At 37.0% G+C, this 22,379-nt stretch overlaps 5 protein-coding genes across 7 annotated transcripts in view; 1 reads left to right on the top strand and 4 right to left on the bottom strand.

Moving 5' to 3' along the window:
* Window positions 1-10,583: 10,583 nt before the first annotated feature.
* Window positions 10,584-11,795, bottom strand: LOC117564862 (seminal metalloprotease 1). Its single transcript, XM_034243810.2, has one exon. The coding sequence runs from the start codon at window positions 11,699-11,701 to the stop codon at window positions 10,895-10,897; it is 807 nt and encodes a 268-aa protein (XP_034099701.1). The 5' UTR covers window positions 11,702-11,795; the 3' UTR covers window positions 10,584-10,894.
* Window positions 11,796-13,021: 1,226 nt separating this feature from the next.
* Window positions 13,022-22,379, bottom strand: part of LOC117564866 (seminal metalloprotease 1-like) — a 55,524-nt gene continuing 46,166 nt past the window's right edge. The window contains exons 3-5 of the mRNA XM_034243814.2: window positions 17,085-17,143; window positions 13,958-14,178; window positions 13,022-13,904 (exon numbers count right to left, since the gene is read on the bottom strand). Coding sequence (XP_034099705.2) covers window positions 13,357-13,904; window positions 13,958-14,178; window positions 17,085-17,137 — 822 coding nt within the window. The 5' untranslated portion in view covers window positions 17,138-17,143 and the 3' untranslated portion in view covers window positions 13,022-13,356. The remainder of the gene's footprint in view (window positions 13,905-13,957; window positions 14,179-17,084; window positions 17,144-22,379) is intronic.
* On the bottom strand, window positions 15,171-16,122 carry LOC117564867 (seminal metalloprotease 1-like). Its single transcript, XM_034243816.2, has 2 exons — window positions 15,865-16,122; window positions 15,171-15,800 (listed from the first exon to the last, which is right to left on the bottom strand). The coding sequence occupies exons 1-2, from the start codon at window positions 16,073-16,075 to the stop codon at window positions 15,253-15,255; spliced, it is 759 nt and encodes a 252-aa protein (XP_034099707.1). The 5' UTR covers window positions 16,076-16,122; the 3' UTR covers window positions 15,171-15,252.
* Window positions 18,515-19,309, top strand: LOC117565011 (zinc metalloproteinase nas-13). The gene is made up of 2 exons (XM_034243956.2): window positions 18,515-18,707; window positions 18,764-19,309. Exons 1-2 carry the CDS (start codon window positions 18,515-18,517, stop codon window positions 19,264-19,266), a joined length of 696 nt encoding a protein of 231 aa, XP_034099847.1. The 3' UTR covers window positions 19,267-19,309.
* Window positions 19,291-21,720, bottom strand: LOC117565010 (epidermal growth factor-like protein). 3 transcript variants are annotated; one of them, XM_052002121.1, is made up of 4 exons: window positions 20,286-20,439; window positions 20,061-20,230; window positions 19,538-20,001; window positions 19,291-19,479 (listed from the first exon to the last, which is right to left on the bottom strand). In XM_052002121.1, exons 1-4 carry the CDS (start codon window positions 20,391-20,393, stop codon window positions 19,385-19,387), a joined length of 837 nt encoding a protein of 278 aa, XP_051858081.1. In that variant the 5' UTR covers window positions 20,394-20,439; the 3' UTR covers window positions 19,291-19,384. The 3 variants fall into 3 exon arrangements, with proteins under 3 accessions (XP_051858081.1, XP_051858080.1, XP_051858082.1); XM_052002120.1 differs by lacking the exons at window positions 20,061-20,230; window positions 20,286-20,439 and adding exons at window positions 21,350-21,519; window positions 21,575-21,720 and having other exon boundaries at window positions 19,308-19,479; XM_052002122.1 differs by lacking the exons at window positions 19,291-19,479; window positions 19,538-20,001; window positions 20,061-20,230; window positions 20,286-20,439 and adding exons at window positions 21,135-21,290; window positions 21,350-21,519; window positions 21,575-21,716.

Genomic DNA, 22,379 nt, shown 5'->3' with positions numbered 1-22,379 from the left:
AGTTTCAAATACAGTCAGAACTTCATTTAGCTCCTTCCGAGAGTATGTGAATGTGTGAGTATATGTGAGTGTGTGTGTGTGGATGTCTGTGTGCTTGGTTTGGCTTGCCTCGAGCTGTTGTTCAAGGATATAGAGTCGAGGCAAGGCAAAATGGATCCTTGTGTGATTTTGTGGCTTGGCTTTGTTTAAATTTTCAACCGCACACAACGCAGACTTATAAAATATGCCAGTGAATGCGTCTCTCTCTCTGTCTCTGTCACTCCTTCTCACTCTCTCTTCCCCCTTTCTGTGATATCCATTACAGCTTCTGTTTGTCTGTGCCTTCATTTAGTGATTCAGCTCCGTTTGGCTGCCATTTCATCCATGTGCAATGCTAATAATTTATAACTAGTTTATATTTTGGCAATTATTTCCGGCGCGCCTGAAAGCCTTTGCAAAGGCAAAAGATTTGTGGCTAACAGAGAGATCGTGCTCGGTGTTCGGATACTCGAAAACTCGTCAACATTGAATTATCAGCATGACAATTAAAGTCATTCTGCGTGCGGCCATAACAAGTTTGATATGCACAAGAAGCAAACATAAACAACAAGTCAAGACATGAAATCAAAGCACAAAGCACACGAAGCTGGCTGCCTGCAAACAACTTTGTTGTTGTTGGGACAGGGGAAGGGTGAGGGGGAGGAGGCATGAGGCATGAGGCAAGCAATAAGCCGCGATAAGAGAACTTCATTCACGGATAACAATAAGCATGCTTAAGGGAGTCAGCAACGACGGCGCAACGATGGCAACTTACAACACATTACAACAACTCATGAATATAAATTGCCGCTGACTTTGGGACCCAGCAGCAACTGTTGGTGTTAGCCGAAACGCTGCGGGTGCCAGTGGCAATTATAAGGCACAAGACCAGCCCAGCTAAACGCAAAAAAACCAAGTAAGAAAGCTACAGACGAGTATGCTCGACTATGGAATACCCGCTAACTATTTGTAATGAAAGCAAAACGTGTAGTATTCATTTTAAAATCTACCAAATTAATATACCGCAAAGATCATAGAAATACTCCAAAGGCTATTTTTGGTATATTGATACAGTAAATACTAAAAATATACCAAAGGTTGTATTTGGTATATCGTTGACGTGCTACATTCAAAATATCTTGCAAAAATGCTAAACAAATGCAATATTATATATTTGGTATATCGTTTAAATGTTGCATTAAAAAATATATCAAAAGCTATATTTGGTATAAGGCTGAAGTGATTTATTTAAAATATACTAAACGATATATTTGGTATATTGTTGAATTTCTATATTACAAATATAACAAAGTATATATTTGGTATATCGTTAAAGTGCAAGATTCAAAATATACCAAATATAAACATATGTATATAATTTATGGAGTTGGAAATGACTTCTTCTGCCTATTAAATAAATTTCCAACAGGCACAACGTTATAATACCCCTCTACCTCATGGGTAGCGGGTATAAAAAAACGATGAAAAGTAGCATAAAAACGAGGCCGCAGTCAGGTGAATTCTCAGCAGACAGACGCAACGCAGACAGAGAGGAGAAAGCAGGCAAAAGTGAATATGAAACTTTTGCTGAATGAATTTCATAGTGGTGCAAATGCTTTGGCTGCTGGTCAGCAAAAGGACTCTCCAACGTGGGTGGTCCTTAATCTAACAGCGGGTGAGCTTTGACAGCGTCACGCCCACTTTGAAGAAAGAACGAGACAGGCACACAATAAGCAGGCTTTTAAAATTGTTGCGTATACGCCGCGTTGAACGTGTAATTTAAATGCAATTAAAATAATAATTTATCTTACTCCGCTCGCTTGTCACCTGCGACCCCTCCCCTGCAACAACAACCGAGGGTCAGGTGCAGCCGGAAGAGTATTAGGATCAAGAAGTAGAAGGAGAAGGAGAAGGGAAAGAAACACATACGCTCTAAGCTGTCGCCGCTGTGGAAGCGACCCGATTGCCCCGGTGATAAATGAATGCTCTGTGGGCTGACAAGCCAAATGAAGGTACTTCAAAAGTGCTGAAGAGGGAGAGAAAAGGGATCACTTGGAGTATTGCTAAAGAACAGCCACATCATTTGTATAGAACTGGCAATTAAGTGGCAAACTTCGCCACAAAAAGAAAAAAACGTACCACGAAAAGAAATAAACACATGAGAAATGTTGCTACAGATGCTCGAATACCTAAATGCAATTATGTATGCTCTTCCTTTGTCCTTTCAGCGTTTGACACACACTCACAAAATGCCAGCAAAAAAGCGCTGTTAACGTCTGATAACATTAAGCACTTCAGGAATTGAATTTCTAAATGGAGTCAAGCACACTTCAATTTAAACTGGAATTTCGTTGAAAGAGAATCGTTTTTTAAAGCTAAACAGCAATTATACAATTTAAACACTCATTTTGTTAACATGTATCTTCAAAAATATACAAATTTAAATCAAATCGCGTAAGCTATAAAGAAATTTAATAATTTACTATTGTGTGAATGCACCTTTGATTGGATTTTTGTTTAAAGAGAATCGTTTTTTAAATCTGAGCAGCAATTCTATACTTTAAACTTTCATTTTGTGAACAAGTATCTCTAAAAATATTCAAATTCAAATCAAATCGCGTAAACTATAAAGAAATGTAATATTTTTTTTGTAGTCGTTTACTATTGTGTGAATAAAATAATTTCTCCTTTGATTGGATTTTTGCTTAAAGAGAATCTTTCTTTTAAAGCTAAGCAACAAATATGTATTTTTAAAATCGCATTTTGTAAGCAGTTATCTTTAAAAGCAAACAAATTTAAAGCAATTCTTATAAATCGTAACATAAAATGTAATTTTGCTTGATTGTAATAATTTGTCCGTTCGTTTCATTGGGTTTGCTTTTAAAGAAAATAGTTTTTTCAAAGCTAAATACAAAATAAATATTTTAAACTCAACATTTGGGAGCATTAACCTTCCAAAACTACAAATTCAAATCAAATATGGTAAAAAGAATATTTTTTCACATTAATTAAAGAAAATGTTTCTAATAAAGCTAAACGCCAAAAATATATATTTAAGCTCTCATTTATAAAAGTTATGTTTATACCATAAAAAAAGAATATATTTTGCACTGATTGAAATAATTTGTCTGTGCCTTTTATTAATGGCGAAATTGAGAAGCAATTCATCGCCATTATTAAATATTGTATTTTCTTATTTAGTCATTTATGGCTTTAAATATTTTATTAATTAAATTATGAATAAAAATTGTGCAATAAATCAAAACGCAGAAACTGAGAACGCCGCCGTGTTTCAGTTCTTGTTGTTGTTGTTATTGCGGAGTAATCAGAATACAATAAACAAATAAAATAACAATTAATTGGATTTTTATGGCTTGTCGCTGCTGCTGCAGTCGAACACGCCCAAGGGCGTCAAGCGTTTAAATTTTTCATAATAAAATGTAATTTATTGCATTTGCATAAACCGTTTCACGGCACAGCCCGAGAGTTCGCATGTGTGAGCGCAATTGAATCAACAGCAAGTTGCAAAGTAGCCAAAGAACAATAAGAAACAACAACGACAACAACAAAAGAAAACAATATAAAATAATCGAAGGATCAGGCAATAAAATGGCCAGCGAACTGTTTGCAATCGCCAGCGGCATCCTCAATAAAAATCCTTTTTGATTTATACACGTTTGTCACACACACACACATGGGATGCAGAAAGACCCAAAAGGATGATAGAGAAAGAAAGAGGGAGAGCGAAACAGTGAGAGAGGGAGAGATTGCTAGTGGAGTGTAGGTGAACTTCAAATGGAATTGCATGCAAATTAATCGGATAATTGCTTTAACAGTTACCTTCAAAGAACAACTCACAAAACTTGTAAAGCGAAACAATGACACAAATGAACAAAAGGTGAAATAAACGTTGATGGAAGAACGACAGAGTGAAAATTTCAGGGGAAAAACTGTTTCAATGGAAACAATGTCAACATCTTAATCTATAAATGTTACGAGCGAACGTAAAGATTGAAGAAACAGAAAAGAATTCGTCACAAATTAAAATAAAGTTTTGAATTGTTCCCAAATAATATAAAATATAGAAAGCTGAACATGAAGAATTAAGAAAATCAAATAGAAACCTTAAAGAAGCAAAAGTCAAATAGTTTTAAGACTGAATAAAATAAAGAAAGAAACACTATCATATCATATCATATAATATCATCAAGCAAGGTTAAACAAGAAGCATAAAAAGATAAAAAATATACAAAAATAAATTAAAAATATAAATAATATTGATTTCAATATTTAAAAAGTATCTATATAAACCCAAAACATGAAGAATGAAAAAGCTATTAATAAATATTATTTATTACAATATTTAAATAGATTTCTTGGAGTAATAAGATAGTTTTGCCTTACCTAAAAGTAATGTAAAACAGAGAAAACTTAACATGAATAATAAAAGATAGGTACGAAGTATCAAAAGTTATTAAGGCTCAATAGTAAACAAGTTAAAGAAATAAGTTGTAAAGATACCAAAACATTTCCCTTCTGTAAGATTCAACAATTTCCTCAAAGCTTTTTCAGCATTAACTTCAATTATATTTCTGGCAGTATTGTTGCCAGCATAACATTGCCACAATTTCGATATTATTTACTATAAGAGTATATAAAATAAAGAAGTATAAACATGAAGAATGAAAAGTTCAATAATTTAATACTTTGGAAACTCAGAAAGAATCTTTGAAGAATCAAAATTCAATGTTGATGAAAACAAGACTCACAAAGAAATTTAGAAATTATATCTATTACAACGACATATCCAAGCAAATCTGTTCCATTCTTTATTTAACTACCTTATTAACGCTTTCTCCGCATTAACTTGAATTGAATTAGATTCTTGCCAGTAAAACGTAAACAGCGTTGCCATATTTTTAAGTGTGTAACGCAATTTGCCAACTAAACATATTTTTTTGCATTTGCATTTTAAGTGAATATTATTTATATTTTTTTAATTAGGCAGTTGACCCACTACTCGTCGCATGCGTTCGCAGCAATCCTTGACTAATGGCTAAACAAGCACAGCCAGTGAAGAGATGATGGTGCCTCCCTCTGCCTCTCCTTCCCTCTCTCTCCCCCCGTTACACCATGTAGTGCTCATCTCATTTGATGACATGGTTTGTGTACTTCGCTAGCTGGCATGGTGCCCATAAAAACACTTGTGGCTCGTGTGGCGCTCGCTCGCTCTGCATGTCATCACGTGGCGAAACGCAAATGCAATTTAAAGCAAACAATTTTTGAAATGACCTACATCCGGTGTTGTCCACACACACACACACACACACACGCACACACACACTCGCTCACTCATTGAGAGGACACGCATTCAGCTGGCTTTGGGGGCAAAGATAGACAAAATGGGAGTCGTTTTCACAGCGCACCAGAGTTCACAACATCATTAAAAATTAATTCACGCTCGATGTACTGGGCTCCCCTTCCCCTTCCCCCATCCGCTGTTGGCAACACAAAAAAGCTGACGACCAAAACAGAACTGAAAGATACTCAGCACAACATTTGATTTCACAGAAATTCCCCGGAAATAAATTTGATGAATGAAACTTTAAGCTTGTGTATTTTCAAGTTTAAATTATAAATAAATTTAAAAAGAATTTTGTTTTTACTAACAAACAAATTCCAAAATTATATATTGCTTATTTCAACAGGAATGTCTTTTATTTTCAGTAAAATCATTTTACCAGCGGGAAACTAAAAGATACTCTAAACAAACACATTTAGATGTTTAGTGTGGAACTTTTAAATTAAGCTTTAGATTTGACTTAAATTTTCAGCAAATAAAGTTGATGAGTTAAACTTTAAGCTTGTAAGTTTTCACATTCAAATTGAAGATAAATTTAAAAAGAATTAAAGAACAAACTGAGAAACAAATGAAAAATTGCAAAAGGAATGTATTTTACTGTATTTAATTAACAAATTTCAGCAGTGCACGATAGAAACACATTTACATTTTAGTGTGAAACTTGTAAATTTAGCTTAAGATTCAGCAGAATAATTTTATCAGTGGATCTAACAAAAATATGCTTTTACATTTTCTTAAACTACTACCAAATGAAAAATTAAATTTTACTGAAATTTTCAAGACATAAAGTTGATGTATTAAACTTATAATACACTCAAAATCAAGCATTCAACATTTGCTATACTTGAACTTGTGCTTAAATAAGCATAAAAAAGATTTTAGATTTATATCATCTATTAGCGATTAGGTGCAAATTAACTACCAAATAAAACAAATACAACAGAAGTGAATTTTATATCCTAGTTATCTATAATATTTGCACCTTTTCAGCAGTAAAAGTTTAGTGAAGGACTAAAAGAAATAGACATCTAGATTTTGTTGAGCTACTTCCAAAAAAAATTTTGGTTTTTACCGAAATTTTCAGGAGATAAAGTTGATGTACTAATCTAATAATACACTTACAAGCGAGCTGGCATATTGTGATAAAATTTAAGTTGTGCATAAATGAACATAACAAGAATTTAGGTTCATTTGTTCTTCTAGTAATAGAGTGGAAGCTAACTACCAAATAAAATAAAATAAAATATCAATCCAAAATTTCATTTAAATAACATCCATTTCCCATTCGCCTATTAGTCCCTCTTTGGAGCCAAATCCTTTCACAGGGTATTTCAAAATGAAGTGAAGTACCAAAGCAACAAAAGCAGCAGGCGGAGCAACAACAACAACAACAGCAGCAACAACTGGGGCTCAACAACAACAGCATCAGAAACAGCAAATGAATGCACACGTTTGCGGTCTGCTGCTGTGCACTTTATAATTTTGTGCACAGCACATGTACATACATACAGTTCCTGATCCAGAGGTCCTGGCCAAAGGTCCCGTGTACTGGGGACCAGGAACTCGTTTCGTTTTGTTTTAGTCAGCGCTTGATGATGCTGTTGCTTTTGCTGTTGTTGGTGCTGCGGCTGCTGCTGATGACTTAATGAGCATAATAAGCTCAGCGCCGAAATTACCTTTTAAAATTAACATGATGCTACCTAACACACTCGCACACACACACACATATGTAAAGGGACACGCCCCCGCCATAGACACGCAACGGACACACATGAGCGACCCAAACACACAGACAGAGACAGAGACAGAGCGGACGGCAGGCAAATGGAGATTATAGTGATTATAGTGGCATAGACAAACCGTTACATATTCAAATTAAGATTTTAATGCGCATGCAAAAGGCAAACGCAGCTGCGACTGCGAGTATGAAGAGAGGAATGAGAGGAGAAAGGGGAAGCACACACAATAGCTGCTGCAATTTAATTGCAAATTAATTAGTCCGCTATACGATTAACTCGCAGTTAGTTGAGGTAGTTGAGGTCCTTTTTTGTTTTAGTTGAGTGGAAAATGTTTGATTGAACTGTTTGTTTATTTAATGTTTATAAAATATATTTTGAGCTTACCCCAATAAATGTTGCTCAGCTGAAATAAGAAAAGAAAATATTATATAAATTTATTGTCTCATTTCGAAGTCAAAGCAAATCAAATAAAAAACTAAATAAATAAAGACGCATGTTATGCATTAAGTTGACACTCGCTTTTATTTACTCAGCTCAGATATAAACTTGGAATTTATCAGCAATCGTACTAAAATGATTCGTAGCAGTGAATAGAATGCCGATAAAAATAAAAATAAAACTGAATATTGGTTGAGCAACTTTAAGTGCAAGTCAGGATTTTTTTTTTTTGGCTTATCGCAAAAGTCGCTTCGCGCCGTGCGCTGCGTTTGTCAATAACTTTTTAACGAATTTTTAAGCAGACGCGTTGCGTATACGCAGCATGTGACCAAAGTAAAACTCACATGTGTGTTGGCGGAAGCAACTGCTCAGCATCATAATCAAATTAAAGCATAATTTTTTACGACGTCATAGTCATAAATATGAACGATGCGAAATTGTGCCCAAGCAAAACACGGAAGCATAAAAGCTTCCTCCTTCCTTAAGCCTGAGCTTGAGCTAAACTCAACCAATTTTCCTGTATAGATAGCGATAGCTGGTGTGAAAAATATAAAGCAAATGTATAAATCATTTGTGGCATGCTTTAAAATTGAATACGCATTCGTCAGCAATAAATCGCAAGCAGCTCGAGAGTCGAAGTAAGAGTAAGGAGTTGAGGTCATATCCTGGACGCAGGACTCTCCAAGCTGGTCACATTTGCTTGTCCGCCGCCTTTTGGGAAATTGCTACAATTTGTTTCATATTTTATGCGGCTGCTGCTCTGTTTGCTTCTACGTGCGAGTGTGTGTGTGAAAATTCACCAGTTTGCGGTTTTCTCAAAACCACCGAGCAGAGTTTTTCTTGCTTAGCAAAACTTATTCGTTTATTTGAATTATTATTGGAAAAGCGAAGCCAAACCAAAAATATCACAAAGCCAGTGCCAAAAAATAGATGTGTTGTTGCTGTTGCTGCCTGATTTGCATATAGAATGCAATTGCAAATGGTTTTATTTATAGTTCTCTCTCCCTCTCTCTTTCCCATTCTGTAAGCTTTAACTCGGATAAGTATTTTTTTGGGATTGCATACTTTTGTGCGTCCGGCAATAATCCAATTGAAGTTCCTGCTTGAAAAGTGTTGCATACTTTTCAGCGTCACAATTAATACTAAAGCGAAATCTTTACTTCGAATACTAGCTATGCCATTCAGCTGATTGTAAATGCGAGCCACTTTCTAAATCACGTGAGTCACAAGCGACTCCATTTTGTTCATAAATAAGACCTTATCGTCGGTTACAAAGTCCAAAAATAGTCTATAATGTAGTTTTGAGTTAAAAGTTGGCACTCGAGGCTAGACTGTGCCTTAATAAACTAATTTTAAACTCAAATCTTTATATTTTTATGACCATAATCACATGCTATATTTCACTGGAATTACGTTTCGATTCGACACAAACTTTCCCCCTCTTACAAAACGGATACGATAGCTACTGTAATTTAGTAGTAAATTGACCCAAATGCTCAGCTAAGTCCAAACATAATGCCTCGGTCGGCAACAACTAATCGCAATAAAAATCACCATTTTGCGACAAATTTCAAAACGTCTATTGGGACTTGGAACACATGACTAATACTTCTTCTAGCTGTCGCATGAATTTCACAAAAATGAAAAGGAAAGCTCATTAAGATAGAGTAAGCATTAGTTGCTGTTACTCAAAGTAATTTATGAAAAGCATTTCAAAGTCACTAAAATGTGTCACTCCATTGAAGAATATATTAAACATGAGTAAACATGGGTAATTCCAATTGATTACCATCTCAATTAAATTTAAAGATAGACTTTTAATTATGTAGATTAAACGTACTACAAGGTTGTTAGAACATTATAGTTGAATGACCAAAAAGGTAAGACCTTGCCCGTCTGAATGTCCGCTCGCCTCTATAAGCAGCTATATTTTTAAGATTATGAGAGCTAATGGGCTAATCCAAATACCATTCTTTTAATGTGATTAAGATTAACTGAAGTAGAATTCACATTAAATTAAGCTATAAATTTCTAGCTTCTAAACGGTCTAAAGTGTCGCAGATTAAATTAAAGTGGCTTTCGTATCGATCTGATAGCAAATTCGGCAGCCATAAAGATCGAGCACTTTCTACATTGTGCTCAATTATAAACATTCTTATCTTGCAATCACTTCAAAGCAAATGCAGCGTAACTGTATTCGTTGCTTGTCATGCTCGTTGTGCCTAGTCTATGCTAATTTTGAGAGTGAACTGGAGGTGGAGGAAGAGACTCGTGTCCTTTCTTAATTTCAAATGAAACAATGTGAACTGAGGAAGAGAAGAGAGAGAGAGGAGAGAGAGACATTGGCAGTGTCGAAGCGACATGTCGTCGAATCGAAAATCAAATTTATGGTCTTAACAAGCGCTGTCAAAATGCGAGAATTGAGTGCCTTGCCTTGGCTGAAAGCAGACAGACTGAGAGAGAGAGAGAGAGAGACAGGGAGACAAAGAGGGAAAGAGACTGACTGTATATGAGGCATGTTCGTGTGGCGCACAAGCAGCCAAAAATGCATACGGATGCGAGCTGGGCGCCGGAGTTGCAAGAGCAAAATGGAGCAGCTGCTCGGCATTTGCATCTCGCATATAAATCGCATTAGGAACACGCAATTACAGAGCCCGAGACATGTCCACGTGGTTAACAGCAACAGCAAACATTGCACAGCCATCTGGCTGCATCCAATGGAATCCAATAGCAACCACACACACACACACACACAATCTCCGATGCTACGTCTAATTTAAGGTAAAATTATTCATGTGCGGTCTCCCAACTCAACATAGAACCCCGAAACTGTATATATATCCATTATCCAGCACAGATTTGCGACCCTGACACACAACACTAAACACGCATTTAACTTCATGCCAATTGTGTTGCGATTGTTCCGACACTTGAGATAAGAGAAAAGAACCAAAACCAAACCCAACTGACTGCTTATCATCAAAGTTTTGCAAAAATTAAAAAATGAAGAAAAAACAACACCAAACTGTCATAAAGTTAGTATTTAGTTTAATTTACGCAATTCACTCGACTCGCAAAAATTATAAATACACATTCAAAGATTAGAATCGAAGGGGAACCGCACACAACTTAAGTTGTTCGGCCTGCATAAATATATCACACTGTTGTCCTAATAATAATACTTGCGAATACAAAAACCCAAAGAGTCTACACCAATATAGACTCTGGCTTGTACTTCGATCCAGACCAGACTTATGATGTCCTTGCTGCTAATAATACTTGATAATACAAAACACACACAAAGAGTCTACTCAATAGACTCTGGTTTGTACTTGAATCAAACTGGACGCGGACATTTGTACATGATGTTGATCTTCTCAATGTCCTTCTTGCTTAGTCCCGTTCTCTGACCGATGACAACAGTATCATCCAGGGGTTTTATCGTATCCTCGCCGTTCACCGAGAAGGCACCCGGTCGATAATGCAGACAGCTGTCGTAATCGTAGCCAACATCAAAGTCGGTGATGACAGTTGGCGAATACTTTTGGAAATTAAACTCCTTGCCGGGCACAATGTTCTCCGTGAGCACCTCGATGTAATCGTCCCTGATTGCCGAACTCTGCTGATGATAAAAGCCCAGAGCGTGCATAAACTCATGCAAGATTGTGCCGGGTCTAAAGCAACCCTCGCCAATCGGATAAATCTCCAGATTCATTTGCTGTGGTTCTCCTTTGTAGCCAACTGCGGTGAAGCAGCCACCTGAATTAGCAGTTATCCTCACATACGCAGTATCCTCGGCGGTTGCCTCGCGGAACTTGAGACACGAGTTTTCCTGCAGCGTTTGAATGCCCTGTTGTATTGCTTCCTTGTGGGCGGCATCAAAGTCCTCGGAGATTTGATAGATCACTTGATTCTGTGGCCAACGTTTGGTGGCATCAATCAGTCCATTGCGTCCCTTCGGTCCTTGCTCTAGTTGCACTTGCTGCTCTTGCGTCAATTGCATATCTCCCTCCGCATATCCGCCCGCTTCCTCGGGATCTAAAGTCCAAGTCCGTGATCCAATGGGAAGCGCCACACTGAGCAGCAGTTGGCTGGACAGCACAACTAAGAGTAGTAATAATTTACTTGCCAGAGAGTGTTGCATCTTGCTCGCGACGTTGCTCAACGTTAACTAACGCCAGTGCGGAGCTGCGATTGGACATAAATATGTGCTTTGGTGGCCAGTGGCCATGCTGAGACCACAGATTAGATACAAGCAATCGATTGTGCTCAGATAGTGCCGCAAAATATGATCGGGGCAAACGGTTCGTTGTGCAACAGAAGTCGGCAAAGTTAACAACAAAAATAGATCAGTGGATCATTATTGGAGTGCTGTAGTATTAAGGCGCCAACTTCTTGTCAATTCATTGTTACTAAACTAACTGGCACTCCTCCCTTTGGCATCTCTTTGCTTGTGCAAAGGTAGTCCCAAAGGTCTTCCTAGGCAGCGCCTACGTCATGTGTTAAATATTATTATTATCAATCAATTTGCTATGCATTGATTGAAATAGTATCGTTATTATCAGCCCCCTGATTGCCTACTCGAGTGCCCAATGTATTTCTGTTGCCTGTTCCATGGATGAGTAATGAGCCGACGATACTTGCACGATAAGTTCCAGATACGAGAACACGAGTAATCGATTCGCCTAACAAGTAAACCTCTTTTGTCTTTGGACTTGAATGGCGCTTATCTAAGTAGAACTACAACTGACATTTTCTAGCTCTCTTTCTGTCTCTTTCTCGATCGTAGCATTAAGTGGATTTTGTTGTTATGAAATCCCCTTAAGTATTCTACTAAACAGGTGACGGCATCCGGCATAAAAATACAACTCAACTAAGATTAGCCCCACTTCAAAACTACAATCCAAATTCAATTTCCGACGATTCAAATTAGCACCAGATTTGCTTGAAAGTGTATTTGGGGGTTTTTGGCCTTCGCAAAAGTGGTTAATTGACTAAGCTGATAACCCAAATTGACCGATAATCGGCAAATACAACATGTAAGCACACGCTTTGTGCTTTATTTATATTTGCCAAACAGACGAAACACCCTGTGCTTGAGTAGATAAGCAACGAGAATGTTGCACTGAAATATTAGCTCACTTTTGGGCGCAATTAAAAGTCGCCAACTTTAAACTGATTGAATAAGGATGTTAAATCGAATAAAGTTTTTTAAAATTTAATTTACAAACGAAAAATTAATTGAAATTCATTTTAAAAACTATTACGCATTTGGTTGTTTTGCTTTGAAGTAAATATCAAAGGACTAAAAGTGAATGGATATTTCCTAAAAATTTAAAGTGGTTAAGAAAAAAAACAGAAAGCCTTTCTAATATCTTAAGAAAACATCTGTTATTAATCAAGAAACAAGCAATATATTATAGTTAGCAAGATAAGTTCCCTCAACATGTTTTGAAGACAGAATATTGTAATCTAAATTTTAAGTCTCTTCATACTTCACTCTACAAAAATTAACTTTTGCTACACATAAATGCAATTTCTTTACTCTATTAGCAATCGCTTTGATCTCTTAACATTAACAGAATCTGTTAGCAGATGAAGTTTTGCTAAACATATCTGTAATATCTGTACACTGATAGCAATCACTTTAAGCCTCTTAACTTTTAAAGCACAAATATTTGTAAATTCTTTACACATCTGTAATTTTTTTATACTGTTGGTAAACACTTAAAGTCTCTTAACTTTTAAAGCACAATTATCTGTAATTTCTTTACAGTATTAGCAATCGATTGAATCACTTTATATCTGCTTGGGACACTTGTACATAATGTTCAGCTTGTCGATATCGATCTGACTCATTTGCACGCGCTGTCCCATGACCTTCTCCGCACCCTCCTCCAGCGGCACAATGGTCATCTCTCCATTCTTGGAGAAGCCATAAGGTGTGTAGTGCATGACGCTGCCATAATCATAAGTCTGATCGAAATTCTCCACAAGATTCTCGGAATATTTCTCAAAATTATGCTCCTTCCCATCGGCGATATTCTCGGTGGCAATGTGCACGAAATCATCGCGATTCCAGGTGCTCTGCTGATGAAAGAAACCCACGGCGTGAAGAATCTCATGCATAATTGTGCCAAGGCGATAACAACCCTCATCCAAGTCATAAGTCTGCAAATTCAACTGCTGCACTTTCCTTTGATATCCAACAGCTGTATAGCAGCCACCCGACTCTGCGGTTATATTCACATATTCCGACTGATCCTTGGAGACCTCCTTGAAGGTGAGGCACGATTTCAGCTCGATAATGCGCATTCCGAGTTGAATGTGATCCCGATGTGCTTGATCTGCAAACAGTTTCAACTGTAAGTTTGCGGCTGAAATCGGAACTGCGACGTACCAATGTTGCTATTGATATAATAACTGACGATTCCATTGGGCCAGTGATAAGTTTCACTTCGCAATCCATTCCGCGCCAGAGGACTCAACATCATATCGCCCTCAAAGTAACCGCCAGTTAGCTCGGGATCCACTTCAACGCGATTTCCAGGAGCTGTCCACACATCTCCCAGGATACTCGCCCAAAGTAGGGTGAATAGCAAAAGGCAATTCATGTTTTCGCTGTCATAGACAAATAAAGACTGTCTAAATTGAATGGGTGGGAATCAATTCCTGGTAGAAAGCAGTTTTATCTTTATTGCGAATGTAATTGCAGTCTTTATTTATTTTTGTGAATTTATTGGCGGACTTTTCGTGTCATAAACTGCAACAATTAGATCTTATCTAATCATCGAATCGACTCGTAACGAATCCGGCAGCTGCTACGATAATATTACCAAACAGATAACCACAATTCTATTCAACTATTCAATATCACACAGTGAGAAAAAACGATATTCGATAAGGAATTAACTACTTTAAACGGAGACTAAAAGTAAAGAAACTAAAAGTAGGAAAAGATGATGTTCGATTAAAATGTACTTTAAATGGAGACTTAAAGTAGAGAAAGATGATATTCCATTAAAATGTACTTTAAATGGGGACTCAAAGAAAAGAAACTAAAAGTAGAGAACAATTATGTTCCATCAGAGTACTTTAAATGGAGACAAAAATCTAAGGAACTATAAGTTAGAAAATTTAATAAAAATGCTTGCTTCTTCAAACTTTTGTATTCTTAATTTAAGAATGAAGGAAGTGTTGTTGAGTTCATAATATTCTGGAACTAAGCATGATATGAAGAGATTCTTATTTCGCAATGACAAGTCTAGAATTTTCGACCAAAGTTAAGAAAAAGAGCTCTTGATAAGAATTAAATCCCCCATAATGTTTCTATCTTCCCATTTTTCCATTCCAAAATTAAGAATATAATATTCTTGAACCGACTATATCTTTCAACTCAATATAATATGAAATCCATTTCATGTCACGAACTTTCGCCCAAGTTAACAAAAGAAGGCCTTGATTCACTTGGAATAAAATCGGAAAAGAAATGTTTCTTTCTTTAAAATATAAATAATATTGAATTTTTGAATTTACTGTATCTTTTCACTCAATACGATAAGAAATCTATTTCATTTTACAAATGCCAAATCTAAAATGTTTAGAAATAATGCTCCAGGTATTAATTCAAGGATTTATTCTTGATTTTCCAACGCTTTTTCTCTCTGTGCACAATCGGCAGACAATCAATGCGCTTTAGACTTTGCGCGGACACCTGTACATGGTATTCAATTTGTTGATATCCGCATCACTCATTTGCAATCGCTGTCCCATGAGCTCCTCAGCTCCCTCCTGAAGTGGCACAATAGTCATTTCACCGTTCTTGGAGAATGCATACGCAGTGTAGTGCATGACACTGCTGTAATCGTAGTCCTCGCCAAAGTTGTCCACTGTGGCATTCGTATACTTGTTGAAGTTACTCTGAGTGCCCTCGGTAATGTTCTCCTCGGCAATGCGCACATAATCATCCCGATTCCAGGTGCTGTGCTGATGATAGAAGCCCAAAGAGTGCAGGAATTCGTGCACAATTGTGCCGATTCTGAAGCAGCCGGTGTCGATGTCATAGTTCTGCAGATTCAGCTGCTGCACACGGTTCAGATAACCCACATATGAGTAGCAGCCACCCGCCTCCGAGGTGACATTTATATAGTACGACTGATCGCTGGTGGCCTCCTTGAAGACCAGACACGAGTTGGCCTCGAGAACACGAATGCCGCGAAGAATGTGATCACGATGTTCTTGATCTGTATCGGTATTGCATAATTGTTTATCGTGTATCGTTTATGGCCTATCGATATCGATCCTCACCTATATTTCTGTTGATGAAGTAGTAGATAATGCGATTCGGCCAGCGATAGTTCTCATTGACCAATCCATTCCTGCCTTGCTGCTCCAGCACCATGTCTCCCTCGAAATATCCCGCTGTCAGCTCAGGATCGGTTTCCACGCGAGCTGGGGCAGCTGAGATATCCTTGGCCAGGGCAAAGATCAGCAGCGAAACAATCAGCAGAGACCTCATGTTGACGACTTTAGCGTTTGGGTGCGACTGTTCAGCTGATTAGTTGCCATAGCCTCGGAATGTGCTGACCAGCAACTTTATTTATGGTCAATGGCGATTTTAAAATTTACAACTCTAATTTGTGGATTGGGAAATTCAACGGCAATCGGCTTTAGATCTTATCTAATCTTTAGTTTTTAGACAAACACGTTTCGTGTGCGTAACATAAGATCGATGTACACTGCATTTGTTTTTCTAGGAACACTGCAGTTTTTAACTGCAAAACTTATGCAGAAATTTAATTTATTTAGTTGTCAATGTGTAAACAAAAGCCCTTTCCCACCGTTATCATCAGATAATTTCGAAGAATCGGATTGTCGTTGAGGAGGCAACCTTTTTTTTGCCTTTTCCTGGCATACTTTTAGCTGTTGTTTAAAAATGAATAAATTCCCGGAATGAATTGGCGATTGATTCAGCTGGCATTTAGTTTGTTTTCCTTATCTCTCATTTTTACCTGTTGGGTTGTGACCTTTTCCATTTCACTTTTTTGTTGTTGTGCGCGCTTATCAAATCGTTAACGTAATGCGCGAGACGTTGCCGAAATTAATCTCAACAGAAATGACAGCGACAGTAGCGTTTTCCTAATTACATTTGTCAACACCATAAACTGATTAAATTCGAGCTGGCATCTTTTCTTGGAGAAGCGCGAGTTCCGATGAGTAAATGGCAATAAGGCAATGAAATTTATCATCATTAAGTTGCGAAAGAAATGCGTAAATATGAAAAGAATTTTGCCCTGCGTCACAAAGGACTTTACATCAAACACACATCATAATAAAAAGACATTAGCGCTGCCTGAACAATATGTAATCATTATTGGATACGACGACTTTTTAAATAAGCTTAGTGAATGCGGTGCATTCGCTTAGATTACGCTTGGTTTGTTGTTAGTTATCGCCAGCGAAATGTACGTATTATGTATTTATAAATAAAGCGGATGTGGCTTGAAAATAGAATTTTTCTTACTTACCGAAGAGCTGAGTAATCTCGGCGCGTGCAGCCACAATGAATTAACATATACATGTGTATCTGGAAAAAGAAAATATTATAAGTCGTCAATACTAAGGTCAAATCATATATAGAATAAAACCACAAATATCACACTTCTCAATAAAAATAAGTGAGACAGTTACAGTCGAGCATGCTCGACTGTGAGATACCTGCTACCCATTGTTAATAAAAGCAAAAGAATGCAGTACTATTTTAAAAATATTCAGAAATATTACACTGCAGAATTACTGCAAATGTACCAAAGGTTATATTTGGTATATTTATGGAGTACTATTTTAAATATACGATAGGGGTCAATATATACCAAATCAGTTCAGACCTGCACTAAGTAGGACTCAAAAATACTAATAATATACCGAGGGCTATATTTGGTATATCAATGAAACACTTCATTCGAATTATACCATATAGGTCAATATATACCAAATAAGCTTAGTAAGTAGGCGTTTATCCCCATAAAAAAGTATTTTTTCAATAAATTTTTCAGCTTGTTACCGGCACAAAGTTGTAATACCCTTACACGGTATAAAAATAAACAAATATTCGATAGGAACCAGCAAGCAAGTGTTAATCATAATATAAGTTTAAATTAATTAAAAACACTTGCGTGACTAACAAATAAAAATACTTAAAAGATACAGCGAAATGTATATTTAACGTTTTGCTTAAAATACACCATGGAATATCAAAAATAGCATATGCCATAATATACCTATAAAAATGTGTAACTTGTTAATGACTCGCATTATACGCAACACTACTTAAACTTAAATAAATTTATCGCTTAAACATTTCAAGTTCAGGGTTTGCGAAATCTGAGTGCACAAATCACGAGTACACAGATAAAAACGAGCGGTTGTTTTTTATTAATCCTACACTAGCAAGTTTCAGAGCAGCACATGAATAATTCCGAAAAACGTTTGTATAACTAACACATAAAAACACTAAAAAGATATAGTACATCGAAATGTACATAAATTTAACACCATGCCTAAAATATACTACAGAATTTAAAATATATCATAATCCGTAATATACCAATTTAAAAGTGGGTTTTTGTACCACTTGTAATATAAATGCAACAGTACTTAAATAAATAAATTAAATTATCACTTAAGCATTTCAAGTTCAGGGTTTTCGAAATCTGAGTACACAGATAACATCGAACGGATGCCTGTAATTAATCTTACATTAGGAAGTTATATAGCAGCGAATGAATGAATCCAAATTCCACGACGCTAAGGCTAACAAACTCATGCTTATCAACAAGGCAAACCCAGTATATTACACAAGAATCAATTTAACGACTTATCTTTCTGTTCACTCTTAAACCATGGGTAAAAATGTATAAAATGAATGGGAAACTTCAAATCGAGAATCATTCACAAAATGTCCAGTTTCAGCTACATTCTGTTAGCTTTCATGTGGAGCTGCTTAAACTCAATGCAGGCGAATGAAATGCGATTGACGACAGCACAATTGAAGTACTTCAACTCTAATGCACTCCATCGCAATGCGTTGACCTGGTCTGGTTACTATTGGCCAAACAGTACGCTTGTCTACAGCGTGGGCAAGGGAATGGGTAAGAGAATAGAATCAATCTAGAAACTAAAATCCAATTCAAATAATTTTCGACAGCCTTTGCGGACTATTTGCTGGTGATGAACGCCATGGCGGATATTTCAGCAAGAACATGCATCAAATTTCGACGCACCCACAATCTCAAGGAGCCGCAAGTGAATCTACAGAGAACGGACGACGGCTGCTGGTCGGACATCGGTTATCTGGGCGAGTGGCAAACTCTAAACTTGGGCAAAGGTTGCATGCAACGTGGCATCATACAACACGAGCTGTTGCATTCGCTGGCCTTGTTGCACATGCAAAACGATCCCAGGCGAGATCGATACGTGCGAATCAACTTGGCAAACATCGAAGAGGGAGAGCAACACAATTTTCAGATATATCACTCGGATGACTTTCAGCTCGGCTATGATTATGCCAGCTTAATGCACTACGGGGCGTATGCGTTCTCCAAGAATGAGAAACCAACTATAGTTCCACTCAAGAGAGGCGTCAAAATAGGTCAACGTATCGGTCTTAGTGCCAAAGATGTGCAGAAGCTGAGAATAATGTATTGTTGATTAAGTTATTGCACAATTTTGTTGTTTATTATCATTGCTTTTATTTGCTTAATCTCTTCAGTTTTCATTATCTCTCTTAAGTATATATAAGGAGTATTATAAATAATTACTAAGCGTTCTACTTGTCCTCAAAGCCCTGATTATTTTCCTCGATGATTAATTGCGTCGATGGTGCGTAAATTGAGTTGTTCCTATTGAGAAATATTGCGGATTCTGAAATACATGATGAGCCCATTACATTTGAAATCTTTCACATTCTTGTGTAACTAACCTCGCCTATTTACTGGAATTTTGGTTCTTCGTTTTTTTCTCGCTACGAAAATGCAGACAACTATGAGCAATGTTATCACTGATGTCACGCAAATCGCAAGCTCAATCATCCAATGCTTAAGGAAGTCCATGACACCTTGAAGTCCATCCACATGCTCGGTGCACTCATCGACTTTGCCAATATATTCCTCGAGACATTCACAAGTATTGGGTGCCACACATCTGCGATGCTCGCCACATTCTGTTTCACAAACAGGCAGGCAAGCAGCGTCAGTCTGATTATCGGCTTGAGCGTAACCTTCGTTGCAACTACACTTTCCCGGTTCCTCGCAGTATCCATTGGGGCAGCCACTGCTGCAAATTGGGGCACAATGATTATCCGCCTCATAGCCGTCTTCGCAGTGGCAAGTGTTTGGTGCAATGCACTCTCCCTTGCCACAGCCTCCGTCACAGTCTGGCACACATCTAATTGAAGAGGATGACTTAAAGTTGCGCTGCTCCTTTTGAACCACATTTTAAAATACCTCTTAGCTGGATCCTTGTCCTTATTAGTATATCCAACATTACAGTTGCAACTATTGGGACTGCTGCAGTCTCCATTGCCACAATCTTCTTTACATATCGGATCACATTTGAAACCAACTCTGTCGTTCGTGTTTTTTTGTTTATAACCAGGACAGCATATATTAATTTGCTACAAAAAAAAAGCGTAAAATTTCTACATCTCTTTGATAAACATTACGCCTTACTCTTGTAGTTGTGACTCCATTTATTGTTCTCCTTTCTGGTTTTTTACAAAAGTCAGCAAATATGCCACTAGGCAACAATGCAAGTAATATATAATATCGGAGCAGCATTATAAAGCTTTTACTCGACCGCACTACGAAACACAACTGAATGCAGCGCACTACGAACTTACAGATCCAAGCAGCTTCAAAGTATTTTTGTATGACTCATTTTCTCTCTCAGCGTACTTAATATTTATTTAATGCAATTGAGAAATAAGTAGTTAAACTGATAAAGTTAAAAGCGAAAGTTACTCTGAATTGCTCTGTTAGTAATACTTGAAGCAGTACCAGAATTATTATTAACAGCAAAATGATAATTATCTATGATTCACTGACCTAAAGATTCAGTACCGATCATTGAAGAACTCTGAGAACAGGTTTATTATAAGCTTAGCTTGCGTGAAGTAAATCCCAGAATCGACTGATAATGTTATCAAGTTTTCTCTCTCTCTCGCTCTATCTGAATTCTTCATTGATCAGTCAGTTGGTCACTTCGAGCGAACACAAAAAAGTCATTACAATATAAAGCACAAATTTCCATATTGTGTTAAAATCAAGTAGTCGAGTTGTGCATCTTATGTATAAAAGAATGACTAACATCGATTTATAAAAAGTATACGAATGGAAATTTATTCATGCCATTAATTAAAAGTTGCCATGCTCACATAAAAGACATAAATATATATATAAATTGAATTCAGATTAGATTTTCTCGGGTATTGGGTGCCACACATTTGCGATAGTCGCCACATTCCGTTGCACAAACAGGCAGGCAAGCAGCGTCATTCTGATTATCGGCTTGAGCATAACCTTTGTTGCAACTACACTTTCCCGATGCCTAGCGGTAGCCATTGGGGCAATTTGAGGGCACAATGATTATACGCCTCATAGCCGTCTTCGCAGTGGCAAGTGTTTGGTGCAATGCACTCTCCCTTGCCACAGCCTCCGTCACAGTCTGGCACACATCTAATTGAAGAGGATGACTTAATCTTGCGCTGCTTCTTTTGCATCACATTTCAACGTACCTCTGAGATGCATCACGATCCTTATTAGTATATCCAACATTACAGCTGCAACTATTGGGACTGCTGCAGGTTCCATTGCCACAATCCTCTTTGCATATAGGCACACATTTCAAACCAATTCCGTTGTTCATGATTTGTTGTTTATAACCAAAACAGCATACTTTAATTATCTACAAAAAATAAGCGTGAAATTTCTACATCTATTTGATACACTTTATTACTTACCCTTGTTTTTAAGACTCCATTTATCATTCTCCTTTCTGTTTTTTCACAAAAGCCAGCAAATATTCCACTAGGCAACAATGCAAAGAATATATAATATCGGAGCAGCATTATAAAGCTTTTACTCGACCGCACTACGAAACACAACTGAAAACAGCGCACCCGAACTTTTAGATCGAAGCAGCTTCTCAATATAATATTGTATAATAATTTTTCTCTCTCAGCACATTTAATGTTTATTTAATGCAATTGAGAAATAAGCATTTAAACTGATAAACTTAAAAGTGAGAGTTACACTGAATTGCTCTATTAGTAATACTAAACATCAAAATGATAATTATCTATGACCTAAAGACTCAATATCGTTCATTGTAGAACTAGTAGAAACAGGTTTAAGCTCAGTTTGCGTGAGTAAATCCCAGAATCGACTGATAATATTAGTAAGTTTCTGACTCTCTCTCTCTCTCTCTCTCTCTCTCTCTCTCTATCTCTATCTCCCCTCTCTCTCTATCTCTCTCTCCCCTCTCTCTCTATCTTCATCTATCACTTTCTATTTCTCTCTCTGCCTTCTCGCTCTGGATTCTTCATTAATCAGTCAGTTGATGAACACATCAGAAAATTTTTAAGGTCACTTTAAGCTTCTAAAAAAATCTTCTTATCTCATAAAATAAAGAACAAAATTTCACATTATTTGAAAGCCAAGTACTCGATTACGCAACTAATGTACAAACAAATGATTAACATACTATACATCAGCTCGGCTATGATTACGCCAGCTTAATGCACTACGGTGCGTATGCGTTCTCCA

This window comes from Drosophila albomicans, chromosome 2L, assembly GCF_009650485.2.
Source record: "Drosophila albomicans strain 15112-1751.03 chromosome 2L, ASM965048v2, whole genome shotgun sequence".
In the NCBI taxonomy this organism is placed as follows: Eukaryota; Metazoa; Arthropoda; class Insecta; order Diptera; family Drosophilidae; genus Drosophila; species Drosophila albomicans.
Note: the sequence above shows the minus strand (reverse complement) of the source record. Positions and strands in the feature narration are given on the sequence as shown.

Excerpts from the sequence above, each read along its gene's own strand:
- LOC117564862 (XM_034243810.2), bottom strand. The coding sequence starts at position 11,701 with ATGCAACACTCTCTGGCAAGTAAATTATTACTACTCTTAGTTGTGCTG.
- LOC117565011 (XM_034243956.2), top strand. The coding sequence starts at position 18,515 with ATGTCCAGTTTCAGCTACATTCTGTTAGCTTTCATGTGGAGCTGCTTA. Across the intron at positions 18,708-18,763 it reads CAGCGTGGGCAAGGGAATGG|CCTTTGCGGACTATTTGCTG; the intron begins GTAAGAGAATAG and ends AATTTTCGACAG.
- LOC117565010 (XM_052002120.1), bottom strand. The coding sequence starts at position 21,682 with ATGCTGCTCCGATATTATATATTCTTTGCATTGTTGCCTAGTGGAATA. Across the intron at positions 21,520-21,574 it reads ATGGAGTCTTAAAAACAAGG|ATAATTAAAGTATGCTGTTT; the intron begins GTAAGTAATAAA and ends TATTTTTTGTAG. Across the intron at positions 19,480-19,537 it reads AATTCCAGTAAATAGGCGAG|AATCCGCAATATTTCTCAAT; the intron begins GTTAGTTACACA and ends CATGTATTTCAG.
- LOC117564867 (XM_034243816.2), bottom strand. The coding sequence starts at position 16,075 with ATGAGGTCTCTGCTGATTGTTTCGCTGCTGATCTTTGCCCTGGCCAAG. Across the intron at positions 15,801-15,864 it reads CTTCATCAACAGAAATATAG|ATCAAGAACATCGTGATCAC; the intron begins GTGAGGATCGAT and ends ATACCGATACAG.